This window comes from Gorilla gorilla, chromosome 5 (genome assembly GCF_029281585.2).
Source record: "Gorilla gorilla gorilla isolate KB3781 chromosome 5, NHGRI_mGorGor1-v2.1_pri, whole genome shotgun sequence".
NCBI classification, from domain to species: Eukaryota; Metazoa; Chordata; class Mammalia; order Primates; family Hominidae; genus Gorilla; species Gorilla gorilla.
This window is the reverse complement of record NC_073229.2, coordinates 194,843,399-194,858,356: the sequence shown is the minus strand read 5'-3', so window position 1 is coordinate 194,858,356 and position 14,958 is coordinate 194,843,399. Positions and strand designations below refer to the sequence as shown.

At 41.6% G+C, this 14,958-nt stretch overlaps 1 protein-coding gene across 3 annotated transcripts; it reads left to right on the top strand.

The window, feature by feature from the left end:
* Window positions 1-4,231: 4,231 nt before the first annotated feature.
* PDCD2 (programmed cell death 2) lies at window positions 4,232-14,388 on the top strand. 3 transcript variants are annotated; one of them, XM_004044989.5, is made up of 6 exons: window positions 4,232-4,885; window positions 5,441-5,683; window positions 5,992-6,123; window positions 9,075-9,178; window positions 10,201-10,314; window positions 11,455-14,388. In XM_004044989.5, exons 1-6 carry the CDS (start codon window positions 4,603-4,605, stop codon window positions 11,611-11,613), a joined length of 1,035 nt encoding a protein of 344 aa, XP_004045037.2. In that variant the 5' UTR covers window positions 4,232-4,602; the 3' UTR covers window positions 11,614-14,388. The 3 variants fall into 3 exon arrangements, with proteins under 3 accessions (XP_004045037.2, XP_063564087.1, XP_004045038.2); XM_004044990.5 differs by lacking the exon at window positions 11,455-14,388 and adding an exon at window positions 10,515-10,682 and having other exon boundaries at window positions 4,525-4,885; XM_063708017.1 differs by lacking the exons at window positions 9,075-9,178; window positions 11,455-14,388 and having other exon boundaries at window positions 4,524-4,885.
* Window positions 14,389-14,958: the final 570 nt, after the last annotated feature.

Below are 14,958 nucleotides of genomic sequence, written 5' to 3'. Positions count from 1 at the left end.
ACCTCCACCTCCCAAGTTCAAGTGATTCTCCTGCCTCAGCCTCCCAAGTAGCTGGGAGTACAGGTGCGCGCCACCATGCCTGGCTATTTTTTGTATTTTTAATAGAGACAGGGTTTCACCATGTTGGTCAGGCTATCTACAGCTTTTAACAATTGAGTAACATATACTCCTATGAACAAAATTTGGAGCACATTTGGTTCTCTCTACCCGATTTCTCCAGAATTTGGAAACTATAAGTATTCTTAACTTATGACAATACAGTTATTTGCATAAGTGCATTAAGAATCTGTTTTCATTTGTAACAGGACACAACTGGGGAAACTGGTTGTTTACCAATGCTTTTACTTGACTTCTGGAGCCAATTAAACCCCCTTGGAAAAATCGCCCTCATAACTTTGTCTACACAGCTCCTGTACAGGGTTCCTGACCTGTGGTAAGTAAAGAATGTCACTTTCTGACAGGCCCAGGAGCCTCAAGTTTATCTTGGAACCTCAAGAGGAGAGGATCACCCAACTCACAGGTATTTGATGGCACAAATCCATGGCTGGGCTCAGCTTTTAAAAAGTCTTATCTGAAATACCCTCTATGGAACAAAGTTCCATCAAAGCCAATTTAAAAGCCAATGTTAAAAAATAATTATTCTTGCTGCACTGTATACAAATAATTCGGCCAAGTATAATAAGGCAAACCTATCATGATTTGTCTTTAGTATAAATGGGAAACTAGAGACTGGAAAACTATAGTCCACCAGTTGTTAGATTCTAGTCTTGCCTAATGTTTTTCAATTTTTATCATTTTCTACAGTTTGGACCAAATTCTAATTTTTTGGGCTACAAGTCTTCAAAATAATGTTTTCAATTTTTTTCCTTCTTTTTTTCCCCATTTTTCCTAATTTGGATTCACTTAAAACTAAGCTGTCACTAAACTAAGTCACTTAAAACTAACTTTTGTGAAGCCCTGTGAACTGAAGTAGACAACTTAAACTTCAGAAGAAAATAATGGGAACCTATTTACATACATAAGCCACTTTCATATCTGCTTACTGATGTATGGACTTCAGAGTAATGTGGCCTAGATCAATTTTCCAAGATTGTTCTTATTGTTCTCCCTTCCTCCCCAAATTTTCTCTTCATAGGACATTAGACTTCACAACCTTCTAAAAATGAGCTTTCCTAATAACTCAGGACCTACCCTTCTAGGAAAAAACCACCCTAGCCATGAGAGAGCAGATAAAACCTGGGAACAGAAACTTATTTTCTTCAAAAATGCTTTCTCCAAACTATTTTAAAAAAGAAAAGGGGGGAAATGTGAAAGGAAATTACCTTGGAATCCCATAATCACTAAGCTAATGGGAAAAGTCAAGCTGGGAACTGCTTAGGGCAAACCTGCTTCCCATTCCATTCAGTCATCCCTCTGCTCACTGAGATAAATGCATGTCTGACTGCCTCTTTTAGAAAGGTGAATCAGAAACTCAAAAGAATGCAACCATTTGTCTCTCACCTACCTGTGACCTGGAAGCCCCTCCCCACTTCGAGTTGTCCCATTTTTTCTTTGAGTTGTCCCACCTTTCCTGACCAATATTCATTTTACATATGTTGATTGATGTCTTATATCTCCCTAGAATGTATAAAACCACCCTGTGCTCTGACTATCTTAGGCACATGTCGTCAGGACCTCCTGAGGCTGTCACGATCGTGCGTCCTTGACCTTGGCAAGATAAATTTTCTAAATTAACTGAGACCTGTCTCCAATTTTTGGGGTTCATACAGGTTAAATTGTAAAAGATCTGTGTCAGAGGAGGAAGTCCATTCAGAGGGTTGGGGGGCCTTATTTTATTTTTGGTTTATAGGATTCTGACCCTTTTTATTATTTCAGGTTGGCAATGAAAAAACCAGCGAAAGTATATAGGACTAAGGATTCTAGGCTGGGTACAGTAATTCACACCTATAATCCCAGCTCTTTGGGAGGCCAAGGTGGGAGGATTGCTTAAGCCCAGGAGTTTGAGGCCAACCTGGGCAACATATGAGACCTCATCTCAAAGAAAAAAAAAATATGTAGAAAACTAGAGAGGATAAATTAAAATTCCAATAAGAGAAATCTATTAACCTGGAAACCTACAGGAAATGGGTGATTGCCTAATAAAAATACACATGAACAAAAGGAATCCTAAAATAAGAAACATACAAATAGGCCAGTTAGTATAGAAAAGCTTGGAATGATGCTTAGAGATCTCTCACTGGAAAAGACCCCAGGGACATACAGATTCAGAGTTAAGTTTCAACTGACCTTCAACAAATCCTGATTTTATTTAAAATGGTCAAGGCCTAGTTGAGGGAAGGGGAAATAAGTGATTTTCTTCAATTACTTTTACGGTATAATTTCTGTGAAAGGAAAATAAAACTCAGGACCACAAAATCACTAAACCAAAGAGTAAAGTCAAGCTGGGAACTATGTCAGGCAAACCTGCCTCCCATTCTATTCCTAAATAAGATAGCTGCCAAGATAAGAGGCTACCTACCTCCCTTAAAATTTGCCCACAAGGAAATTCCTTGTGGATAAAGGACAGGCAGAACTCAAAGTTATCCCTTTAAGGCGCACCTGAGACAAATGCATATCTAATTGCTTCCCCTCCCCTATTGTTTATGTAAAAATGATAATTAACTGAGCCAGACTAAATTGTGTATTCAGCGGAAGGCTGATCAAGGACTCAAAAAAATGCAATCTTTTGCCTCTTATCTACTCATGACCTGTAAGCCCTCACCTCAAGTCCTGCTTTACCTGACTAAAGTACATCTTACACATACTGATCGATGTCTCATGTCTCCCTAACATGTATAAAAGCAAGCTGTACCCTGACCACCAAGGGCACCTGGTTATCAGGGCCTTCTGAGGCTGTGTCACGGGTGCAACCTTAACCTTGGTGAAATAAACTTTCTAAATTCATGGATGCCGGATGCGGTGGCTCATGCCTGTAATCCCAGAACTTTGGGAAGCTGAGGCGGACAGATCAACTGAGGTCAGGAATTCGAGACAAGCCTGGCCAACATGGTGAAACTCTGTCTCTACCAAAGATACGAAAATTAGCTGGGTGTATTGGCACACACCTATAATTCCAGCTGCTCAGGAGGCTGAGGCAAGAGGATCGCTTGCCCGGGAGGCGAAGGTTGCAGTGAGCTGAGATCATGCCACTGCACTCCTCCAGCCTGGGTGACAGAGCAAGATGCCATCTCAAAAAAGAAAAAAAAATTGATGGAGAGTTAACTTTTGGTTTACAATGTAAATGTTTATTTAAAAACAGACATTATTTTATGTACCATTACAAATATACTGCTACCCAGCTGCTCGGGAGGCTGAGGCAGGAGAATGCTTGAACTCGGGAGGCGGAGGTTGCAGTGAGCCGAGATCGCGCCATTGCTCTCCAGCCTGGGCGACAGAGCGAGACTCCATCTCAAATAAAACAAAAACAAAACAAATATACTGCCAACTAAACTGATTTTGTCAAAAATAAATGTTGTTGATGACTTTACTTCCATTAAACCACTGTAGTAGCCAAGGGAAAGCTTCCTTTTTGTCCTCTGAAGGTTCACTGAAAAGTCAACTGACAAAAGGCACATTAATTGGAGAAAGGGCATACAAATTTATTAACATGCACATGGGGGAGAACCAGAGGGATTTTGCTGAAGCCCCAAATGGGGTTCAGAAACTTATATACCATCTTGAGGTTACAGAATGGGGGTTTGGATTGTGGCATAACAGGTTATGCGGGTGGAGACCTGGCTGACAACCACGGTCTTGTTATGTAAATGAAACCTCCTAAGTAGAACTCCTTAAAAAGAACAGATGGTACGTGTTTCTTTCAGACCTTTGCAAACCAACAGTAAAATTCTAAGCCCTCCAACCGACTGATGGACCCTCTGCTTGCCCAAGGGCATTCTGAAGTTAACCTGAAAAACTAGTTCAGGCAATGATGGGAAGTGGGGGTTGGCCATGCCTCATTATACACTCCTCCCTTGGAATTCAGGCACAGCAAGCCAGCACTAACATTAAAACAGAGACATTAAGACTGACAGAAAAGACTCTTCTGCATAGGCTTCTTCATTACTCTCAGGCACACAGGATTCTTGGTTTCCGCTGTAGGGTCCTCACTTTATCTGTTCAACCTTCATTTATCTCTCACTGCCTACTCTTGGTTAGCACTTGGCCAGCGCACAGGTTTCCCACACCCTGAGGTGGACACCAGCAGGGAAGGTTTGAGGGAGGGCGCTGCCTCCCTGGCGGCCACCCGCAGGCCCACAGCAAGACATGTGCAGAGGTGAGCGGAGCGCCGTCACCAGCTGCGACTCTCCCAAAGACCAGAACCATCCCAGAGCACCCGGAGGCACCAGGAAAGCGGCTCAGAGGCAGAGGCGCCAGGGGCGGGGCTAATGCCGAGAGGTTTCCTCTGCCCCGTTCCTTCGCATTGGTCCTGCAACCGCTCTCGTCAGTCGCGTTTCCGCCTCCTGTCCTCCGGAAAGGTGCCCGCCTCTTGCCTTCCGGCCCGGCGCCCGATTTCCGCCTTCCGACCCAGCTGTGGGCTGCGCCCCACGCCAGCCCGCGCCTCGCATGGCTGCCGCTGGGGCCAGACCTGTGGAGCTGGGCTTCGCCGAGTCGGCGCCGGCGTGGCGACTGCGCAGCGAGCAGTTCCCCAGCAAGGTGGGCGGGCGGCCGGCGTGGCTGGGCGCGGCCGGGCTGCCGGGCCCCCAGGCCCTGGCCTGCGAGCTGTGCGGCCGCCCGCTCTCCTTCCTGCTGCAGGTGTACGCGCCGCTGCCCGGCCGCCCGGACGCCTTCCACCGCTGCATCTTCCTCTTCTGCTGCGGCGAGCAGCCGTGCTGTGCCGGCCTGCGGGGTGAGCCGCCAAACGGGGTCGGGACGGGGCCATGCCTCCGACGCGTGCGCGGCGTTAATTCCGAGAGCGACGAGGGGGACGGCGGCAAGCACCGCTGCCTCCCCATCCTCAGAGCTCCCTCTCCGCGCTGCCCCAGGAGCACCTTCTCCCGGGCCCTTCCAGGATGTGCTCATTTTTACTACATAAGCTTCTAACTGTGCCCACGCGCATTGGTAACCCCCAGCTTTTAATCAGTGGGTACCAGGTATGGTGTTAATTCAGATAATAGAAATTGTCTTGGAAAGATGGATCCCAGTAGCTTTTTCGTACTTTTGGCAGTCGTTCTTAACGATCAGTCTTATTAATTTGATTAACTCAAACCACCTCTAGGAGGCAACTCAGTTGAGTGTACAGGACGAAATCTAGTTTCTGGATTTTAAAAGCTTATTCCTGAAAGCAAAAACTTTCATTTCTTTTTTTTTGTTGTTGAGTATTTTCAGTTTTACGTGCAGAGGATGAAATATGTGAATTGCTGTTTTGTTTGAAGATAAAACTTTTCTCTGCATTCTTTTTTAGTTTTTAGGAATCAACTACCCAGGAAAAACGATTTTTACTCATATGAGCCACCTTCTGAGAATCCTCCCCCAGAAACAGGAGAATCAGTGTGTCTCCAGCTTAAGTCTGGTGCTCATCTCTGCAGGGTTTGTGGCTGTTTAGGCCCCAAAACGTGCTCCAGATGCCACAAAGCATATTACTGCAGCAAGGAGCATCAGACCCTAGACTGGAGACTGGGACATAAGCAGGCTTGTGCACAACCAGGTGGGTAATCTTTTTTTTAAGTCTCAGTTCAGTTTCATCGCCTTTGTCAACCCAGATATTTCCAGGACAACTTTAAAGGTAAAATTAGGAAAGGTATAGTACTTCAAAATTTTTCATGCCTGGAACAACTTTGTAAAAAAAAAAAGGCTGTGAAGTCTGAATCGCTGAATAATGTCACCACATAGGCATTTAATTTATGACCCTTTATCTAAAATGCCAGAACTATAGGGAATATAGTACTTTAGAGACAGCAATAGACTGTCTTCAAAACTAAATGATTACTAATAGTGCTGTCCTTTTTGTTGCAGATCATCTGGACCATATAATTCCAGACCACAACTTCCTTTTTCCAGAATTTGAAATTGTAATAGAAACAGAAGATGAGATTATGCCTGAGGTTGTGGAAAAGGAAGATTACTCAGAGATTATAGGGAGCATGGGTAAGCAGTTTCAGGACTTCATTCATTAAGTGGTTAAACATAATGCTTGGAAGAAAGGGCTCCATGTGCCTAGAAGAGAGGTACTGAGAGGAAGACTCACTTTGGAGGCTGTAGCATACAATTTTCAGATATTGCCTCAGGTAAAAATATACTTCCTGGACTTTCTTTTCTGACACATAAGAGGTGTGTTCTGCTCCCTGTAAAGACAAGGGTGGGTATCCAGATGGTCCCATGAGTAGGGCTGCACAAGATGATGGAGGCTTGGTAAGTTCCTCTGGGTCGCAGATCTGTTTCTCGGGTCGGGATAGTGTGAGTGCCTAGCACAGTGTTGGGCATGCAGAAGGGCCCCTTACAAGTTTCTTTTTCATCTGGCCAGTTTTAGATACACAATTTTGTCAGTTTACTTACAGTGCATACTCTTGGGTAGTACTTGTGCTGACCAAGTATCTTAGAGGCTTATTTTATTATAGTAGCCAACATTTATCCAGCACTTACCTTATATAAAGGGCTGTTTGTGCATGAGCTCATTAAAATCGTGACAGCAGACCAGTGAGTGAGAAACTGCCCCATTTTGAAGGTGAGGAAATTGAGGTTCTGGGTATAACTTTCTTTGGTCACATAATATTAAATTTTACAATTTGAGCCTTGAGCCATACACAAAACCACCACAAAATTAGATTTATAGACTCAAAATGAAAACATCAGCTTACTGGTTTGTAGTTCATACCAGTCATACATTCCAAAACATGTTTGAGTCTTACTCTGTGCCTGACCTTGTGCTTGATAACAAGGATATAATGGGAAGCAACACTCCAGTGGTCAGATGCTCACAGTCTTATGGAGGAGCCCAAATAATATCTGGGGAAGTTAAAGCCCATGTAATGACTGATAAGAGTACAATACAGGTGCCATGGGAACACATGTGACATCACTGAAGACTGCCTGGAAGGGGCCGCACGTGTGTTCATACCTATACGATAAAAATGATAGATAATGAAAATGCTTACCTTTAGGAGACAGGAGAGCCTAGAGTAGGAGGATCAAGGATGAAAGCTGGACTTCAAATATGCCTTGTTGGTGTAAATGTGACTGTGGAACTGTATGAGTATTTTAAGATTATGGAGTAAAGTAAGTTTTAAAAAGCAGTCCCTAATCATCAAAAGTAAAAAACTCTTGATGTAGCCATCTAACCACACTAAGAACTCTTCTAGGTGACTTCAAAACATAGGACAGTACATCTCTAGTAGAATATACCCTGAGAATGAAAAGAACGTAACAGTGTTAGTATTTTGAATAAACATGTTATTACTAGACTGTTGCTTTTATTTTGAGATGGTTGTGTGTGTATTGGCAGGAAAAGGAAACGAGTAATTATGTTGGTGTTACTGAGAACTGAGATGTTGGGCGTAGGAGGAAGATAATGTTGATTGTGTCTACGTACCATTTCTCTCTAAAAGGAACTCCAGGCTCTTTGGAGAGGTGGTTGATTCCAGAACTAGGTCAGGAAATGTTCGTATAATGTGGGAACATGGTCATATCAAAGATTAAGGATAAGGATTACTAGGGCCATGTCAGAACTCAAGCAACATGAAAAGGCTCCTGCTTGCAAAAGATGGACAGTTTGAACATCCACAAGGACGCTAACTGCATCAGATATGTTTAATGGGTTCAAAGTGATACTTTAAAAAAACTCAGTAATCATCTTTATAGGATACTTGGGAACAGACTCATTTTCAAATTGGTAAATAAAAGGAAAGAGTTTGCCTTCGAGGGGTACATAACTTAATTATGAATGAAGTGATATGTGTGGAATTTACTTCAGAGTAATGGAGTTGGAAGTGGCAGAGAAAGGAAACACTGGACTTGATAGTGTTGAAGCTGATTAATGATATGTGGTGGTTCATTATAGTATTTCCACTTTTCTGTATGTCCAAAATTTTCTAAAATAAAAGGAGAATTGAAAAATGCTTCCTGGAGGTAGCTGTGTCTTACCTGAGACTTGGCAGGAGGCAGCAGGGCCTGAGGGAACAGCGTTTACAGTGTCCTAACAGTTATACTGAAACTTTCCACGTGTACTTGATGGAACATCAATCTGAAGGCATCCTACACTTCCTCCATCAGACCTGATGGTGCAAGTGAACACCATCAGTGCCTTTCCAGTTTCATCAAAGCAGTTATTTTAGCTTCTCTGACCCAAGGTATATCAGTTCTATTTTAACGTACATTACAAAGACTAATGGTTATACTTAGAGACACGGGTCTGTTGGGGACAACAGTGGCTTAGGGTGGCTGTAATCCCAGGAAGGAATGTGGAGAAGGAAATGAACATTTTTTTTTTTGAGATGGAGTCTCACTCTGTCGCCCAGGCTGGAGTGCAATGGCACCATCTCGGTTCACTGCAGCCTCTGCCTCCCAGGTTCAAGTGACTCTCCTGCCTCAGCCTCCCGAGTAGCTGGGATTACAGGCACCTACCACCAAGTCTGGCTAATTTTTATATTTTTAGTAGAGACGGGATTTCACCATGTTGGCCAGGCTGGTCTTGAACTCCTGACCTCAGGTGATCTGCCCGCCTCGGCCTCCCAAAGTACTGGGATTACAGGCTTGAGCCACTGCTCCAGGCCAGAAATGAACACTTGATGACTGAGTGAGTGAGCCTACCAGCTGAGGATACTAATGATAAGAAGGGCTCACATTTGTTGGGTGTCCTGTGATGTGCTGGGCAGTCCTAAGCCCTTGACCATTCTGTTATTTTGAAGCTTTAAGGAGATGCACTAAGTGGAAGTCCGTATAATAGAGTTGCATGGAGTACCTGGAAATTCAGATGGTCCAACTTGAATGAGTGAATAAATAGGGAAAGCTATCTGATTAAAAGTGGGTCCCCTCTCCATGTGTGAATTGTCAAGTTGTGGGGATTACTCCTGTTTTTCATAATAGTTACGTTGATTTTTCAGGTGAAGCACTTGAGGAAGAACTGGATTCCATGGCAAAACATGAATCCAGGGAAGATAAAATTTTTCAGAAGTTTAAAACTCAGATAGCCCTTGAACCAGAACAGGTAAAGTGGAGCTCATAGCTCCTCATCGTGTTCTCTTCAGGCCATGTTTTATGAGTATTATCTGTAAGAAATAACTTCATGGTAACATTAGTCTGTTCCTTAGGAGCCTATAAAAGCAGGCTTTTGTTATCTTGTTAGAGGAGTTCCTCACACAGATGGGCCATGTAGAAAGGTGTTTTGCAGTGCTGATCCATTTAATAGTTACTAAAAGACTAAAGGTTATTATACTGTTCATCATACAGGGTTCATTTTCTAAAGCAAGCATCAGGGATGGGAGATGAATGAGATGTTGCCTAAGGTACATGAGGTTTAGGCACCATTGGACCCCCCGCCAGAAAGAAAAAAGGTTATTTTTGCCCATTTCTAACAGGTAACTTTGGCTTGTAAAACATGACATGTTAACATTTTCTCCTTAACCTCCCCTACCATAAACGTAAATCACGAAAGAAAACTAAATTCCCATAAACCAGTCACTGGTTCAAATAAATACACAGGAAGAATAGATCTAGGTCTTAAACACTAAGGCAGTTTTTAGCAATGCATGTGCTTTTAGACAAAATACAGAAAACCACTCAGTTGCTGTAGGAAGCTTATTACAGTGAAATTTACTTATGTTTGTAGTAGTTTTCAAAGCACCATGTTTCACTTGGTATTTGTCCTTCCTAAAATTTTTTAACTATGAAGGTAGGCACAGACTCTGGGCAGAATTCTGCAATCAGAGCAGAGGCTCATTCTTAGTCCCTTCACAATATGAAGATGCCAACATTAGGTAGTAAAAGCATCATCTGGGAAATATATTTTGATGCCCTCTGAGTCAGATAAACTGAAATAATCACTTTGAGGTGATTGAGAAGGCATTAATGGCACACTGGCACAGCCAGGTCTGATGGGGGAACTGTGACATGCCTTTTGGGTCAGTGCTACATCAAGAGTAGGAACATTCATGGAGTAGATAGCATGTTACCATTGGAAACTTATAGGTAAAGTATTGATTATTTGAACATGATCTTCATTGATTTTAGATTCTTAGATATGGCAGAGGTATTGCCCCCATCTGGATTTCTGGTGAAAATATTCCTCAAGAAAAGGATATTCCAGATTGCCCCTGTGGTGCCAAGAGAATATTGGAATTCCAGGTATGACCTTAAATAAGGACCATTTAGTGTGTAATCACCATGATTGTTTTTAAACATTAAAAACTTCACCAAGGTAATTTGTGCACATGGGTCAACATGGCAGTACGGAAGGGTACCCTATAATGAAAATCATCAGTTTCCTGCCTCACCTTGGGGCTAGTTCCCTGGAAGGAACTGTCTTGTTTTTTTCTGTTTCCTAGTTTTCAGACATGGTCTGTTGACTGACTTCTGTGATGATGAGGATATCTACACTGCTCTCCACCTCCAGTGTGGTTATGTCATTATTATTAGTGCCTCTGTTAACTTTTGTTATTTTAAATAATTTATACCTTCCTTTCTTGTTCCAGTAATTAAAGTCTTTGACTATATACTTTATGAGAGGAGTCTTTACTGTCTAATCTTGGTTTGTGGATTTGTTAGAACAAATGGATATAAGCATTAAAGATAAATGTCCTCCCCTGCCCAAAAGGATTTGTTAGCATCAAAATCCATTTGGGTAGGGTGGAAATGCTCTTGAGCTATGGATTCACTAACCTTACCAAAGTCATAGCTAATATTGGTTTGTTTCTTTGGGTAAAAAAGGAATTATGAGGACCATACACAAAACTCTGCTTGGTTCTTAGTGCCACAGCTCTCAATGTCCAAATTGAGGTGACAGGATTTGTATAAAGTGATTCCATATCAGGGTGGCTATTCTGCCTATTCACTCTTTCAGTTAGACTACTTCTAAGATTCCTCTCTGGTCTCTATAACTACATTGATAGATGTCCTTTCTGTATTCATTATTAGTAATTAGTGTTTCTTCAGTCAAGAGTAACAACATCTGCAATGATACAAAGTAAAAGTTGCCCAAATAGAAGCCTCAGCCCTTTTGAGTGGCATATTAGTAATGAAAATAATTCATTAACAGCCACTTGTGAACTTCTTTCTCAAATGGAAAAGACCAAACAGAAGGTGAGAGGGGCTTTGAAGTCATAAGGAAGTTTTAGATTGTTAAACGTGTTAATTGTATAATGTCTATAATCCTGCTTTGTAGTATGAGGATTGAAAGACCAAGATCCCTATAATCATCCTGGCTGAGAAGGTCTCGTACTCCCTGCTGTGAAGCAGCTTTCTAACTGTGTGTCACCCTCTTCTCAGGTCATGCCTCAGCTCCTAAACTACCTGAAGGCTGACAGACTGGGCAAGAGCATTGACTGGGGCATCCTGGCAGTCTTCACCTGTGCTGAGAGCTGCAGCTTGGGTACTGGCTATACAGAAGAATTTGTGTGGAAGCAGGATGTAACAGATACACCGTAAAGGCATCTTAAAGCCTTGAAAAATGTTAATAATCTTTTATACCTTGCAATTCCATTTCTGGGATTTTATCCTAAGGAAATACTTATACCAAAAATAGAGGTGCAGAGATGTTGACAGATTGCTTACACAGTGTCTACTTATTAGTGAAACAAGTGTCCAGTGACAGGGAATTAAATAAATTTTGGTACATCCACAGAGGAAGGCTACACAGTCTTAATTATAACACCTATATTGACAGCAGACATACCATTATAGGTGGTATTCATGGTATGATCCTATTCTTGTAAAAATATTTGTATGTATGCACAGAAATCTGCAAAGATGTACACTTAGTGCACTGGTTACCAACGAATGGTGGGACTAACTAAAATGGTCTTTTTACTTACATGTGCATTTCTTTTTATAATACAAATGGGTTATATGCCTAATGAAGTCAAACCATCTCACTCTGAGCATTTCCCACCTTAAGTTTTTTAAAACACAAAAATACTTAGGTAAAACTCCAACAAACTTGTCTGATCATTAGCTGATTATCACAGGCTCTAGTATGTACTGGAAGCCCAGAATATTTGAGAAGTACCAAACCTCAGGTTGGTGAGTATGATGAACAGGAAACCCAGTAATTCTGAAGCAGCAGTATCACAGTTGGCAGGATGAGGAACAACAGTGGCTTTGTGATCACAGAACTGGAATTTAAAGAGGCTGGACCTTCAGAACTGATCTTGGTCAGCCAGCGGCCCTGCTTACAGATGAGACACTGAAAGGCAAAAGGCGATAGTCTTCCCTTTCCGTGTCAGCATTGTATACAGGTTCCCTAACGCATATACAAGGGTTATGGAATGTAAGCCAAACTAAGGGTCTGGCCTAGGAGGCAGCAGCCTGAGGAAAGGAAGGCCCTGAAGTCAGTTTTCAAAGGGCTGACCCTTGGCCTATTATGTTTCTGATACATTTGTTTAAGCAAGTGGCTCCTAAGACTACACTAAGGTTTCTTCCATCCCCTAGCAGCTCACAGTTGACAATTCCCAGTTCTCTAAGCACCAGTGATGCCTGCCCTTAAGACACATTGCTGTTGATCAGTGCTTGAATACTGACAGCTAATTCTGATAAATTTCTCAGGCTTATTTCCTTAATCTACATTGGCTCACATTGTCCCCTAACACATCCCTGTTAACTGAAATGCATTGCCACCATAAATCCTCACGTTTTCATAGGTAACATCACTTGCTAATGTAATTGTCTACTTGGCTATTTTATTTGTAATTTAAAAAGTTCTGTCCTAGTAGTCCATATTATATAAGTATACATATGCAATTTGTATTAATTGTATAAGATAGTTATACATAGCACCATATGGGAAACTGCAGTATGGAGTTTCTCCCATGGGGAGGTTATCAGCTACTTAAGAGCTAGAGGATACTAGTTTTGAACCTGGGATGGCTAAATCTATGAGAATCACCTATAACTATGGTGTCACAGCCTGTGGCTACTGGAGTAAGTTGTCATCAACTAGTGACAAGAGCTGGTCGCAACACGTAGTAGGAAGCACAGTGGCATAAGGAAACCTGGACTAGTGGGGCCTTTATATCTAAAATTATGTATTATTCCTTATAGGCAGAATCTGTAAGTACGTTATGACTGCTAATGGCTTTTAAAGCAAACATGTTACGATCTTTCTGTGGTAAAAACTGTTATTTGGGGACATCACCAGATGATGTGGACATTCTTGCAGGTATTTTGGCGTACCCAGGCAAGCTGTCATTGGTGTATATTCCAGTTAACCTCTGGAGATGATCATAACAGTTTACAGGGCCTTTCCATTTGGGATGGATATATCAGGAGGGAGACAAACTGGTCCAAATCACCAGAAAGAAAATCTCACAGCACCGACTTGGCATCTGTGTTAAAAAATAGCAACTATATTTAAAATAAACTGTACAACATAAAAAATTTAAATTAAAAAATGCATTAAGCAAGTTGCCTTTAGAAATGTGAAGACATTTTAAAACACTACAAGATAATGAGCAAGTCTCACCTACATAATCATGGCTCCACAGACGGTGCCAGTCCATGCATTCACCATTTCTCAACACTTACACAGTTTTAAGATCTGCCTGGTTCAGATACTGTCCAGCCACAGCAGCTCCCTCTGCTGTAGAGAGCAGCATATTCAGCTTTGCCTTTTTATTTCAGATACTGAATATCCTTTGGCAATTTCAGATATCACAGCAAAAAAAAAAAAAAAAAAAAAAGTTCCAAGTGTTTTTGGCAATCATATTGGTGATAGTGTTTTTGTTACTCTTAAGAATGTTATGGTGGAGGTGGGAGGATGGCTTGAGCCTAAGAGTTCAAGACCAGCCTGGGCAACAGTTGAGTGACTTTGTCTCTACAAAAATTAAAAAAAATTAGCTGGGTGTGTTGGTGTGCACCTGTAGTCCTAGCTAGCTACTCCGGAGGCTGAGGTGGATCACTTGAGCCCAGGAGTTTGAGACTGCAGCAAACCATGATTGTGCCACTGCACTCCAGCCTGGGCAACAGAGACCGTGTCTCAAAAAAAATTGCACATATAACAGATAAAGTAATGATAAAGTAAATATGTAAAGTAAATGAGTAATGGGACATTCTAATTCCTCATCCCCTATGTCTTTAAGAATTAAAAATTCTCAGTGTAGAAGAAAGAGTGTAATACAGAATTGGTTGAATAAAAACCCTATAAGCTTTGAATTTGAATTGGATATACAATTGGTAAAATAAAAACTCTATGAGCTTTGAATTGGACATATTAATATGAACTCATTTTATCTTGAAAACTTAAAAGGGGAAAGTATTCTGCTATATGGAGCACAACACTTTATAAAAGTATTCAAATTAATAAATGAAAAAGAAATGAAATGACTAAAATGTCATTTTGCAACCCACTAATGAATTAATAGATCTACGAATTACACAGCAGCTTCCAATTTGCAGGAAATACAGAGAATAGGGAAACTACACCATGAATTTCCAACTAGCAAACCCCAGACTATGAGAAGCTCTACACACTAAATGGCCTGTAAATTGGAAAGAGTGGACAAGGAACTTCAATTATCTTTAAGTGCGTGAGAGTCAGGATAATAGTTACTGCTTGAGGGAAGCCAGAAGTGTGTGTCTGGATAGGACCATAAGGAGGGGCTTCTAGGACAGGCAGCAAAATTGTTTCCTGACCTTGTTGGTGGCTGCAAGGGTGTCTGCCTTTGTATAATACATTATGCTATACATTTGTTAGATTTCCTGTATATGTAGCTACAACTGTAAGAGATGATTTTTTTTTAAGTTATATACATTAAAGTCCTAGGCACTGATAGGAAA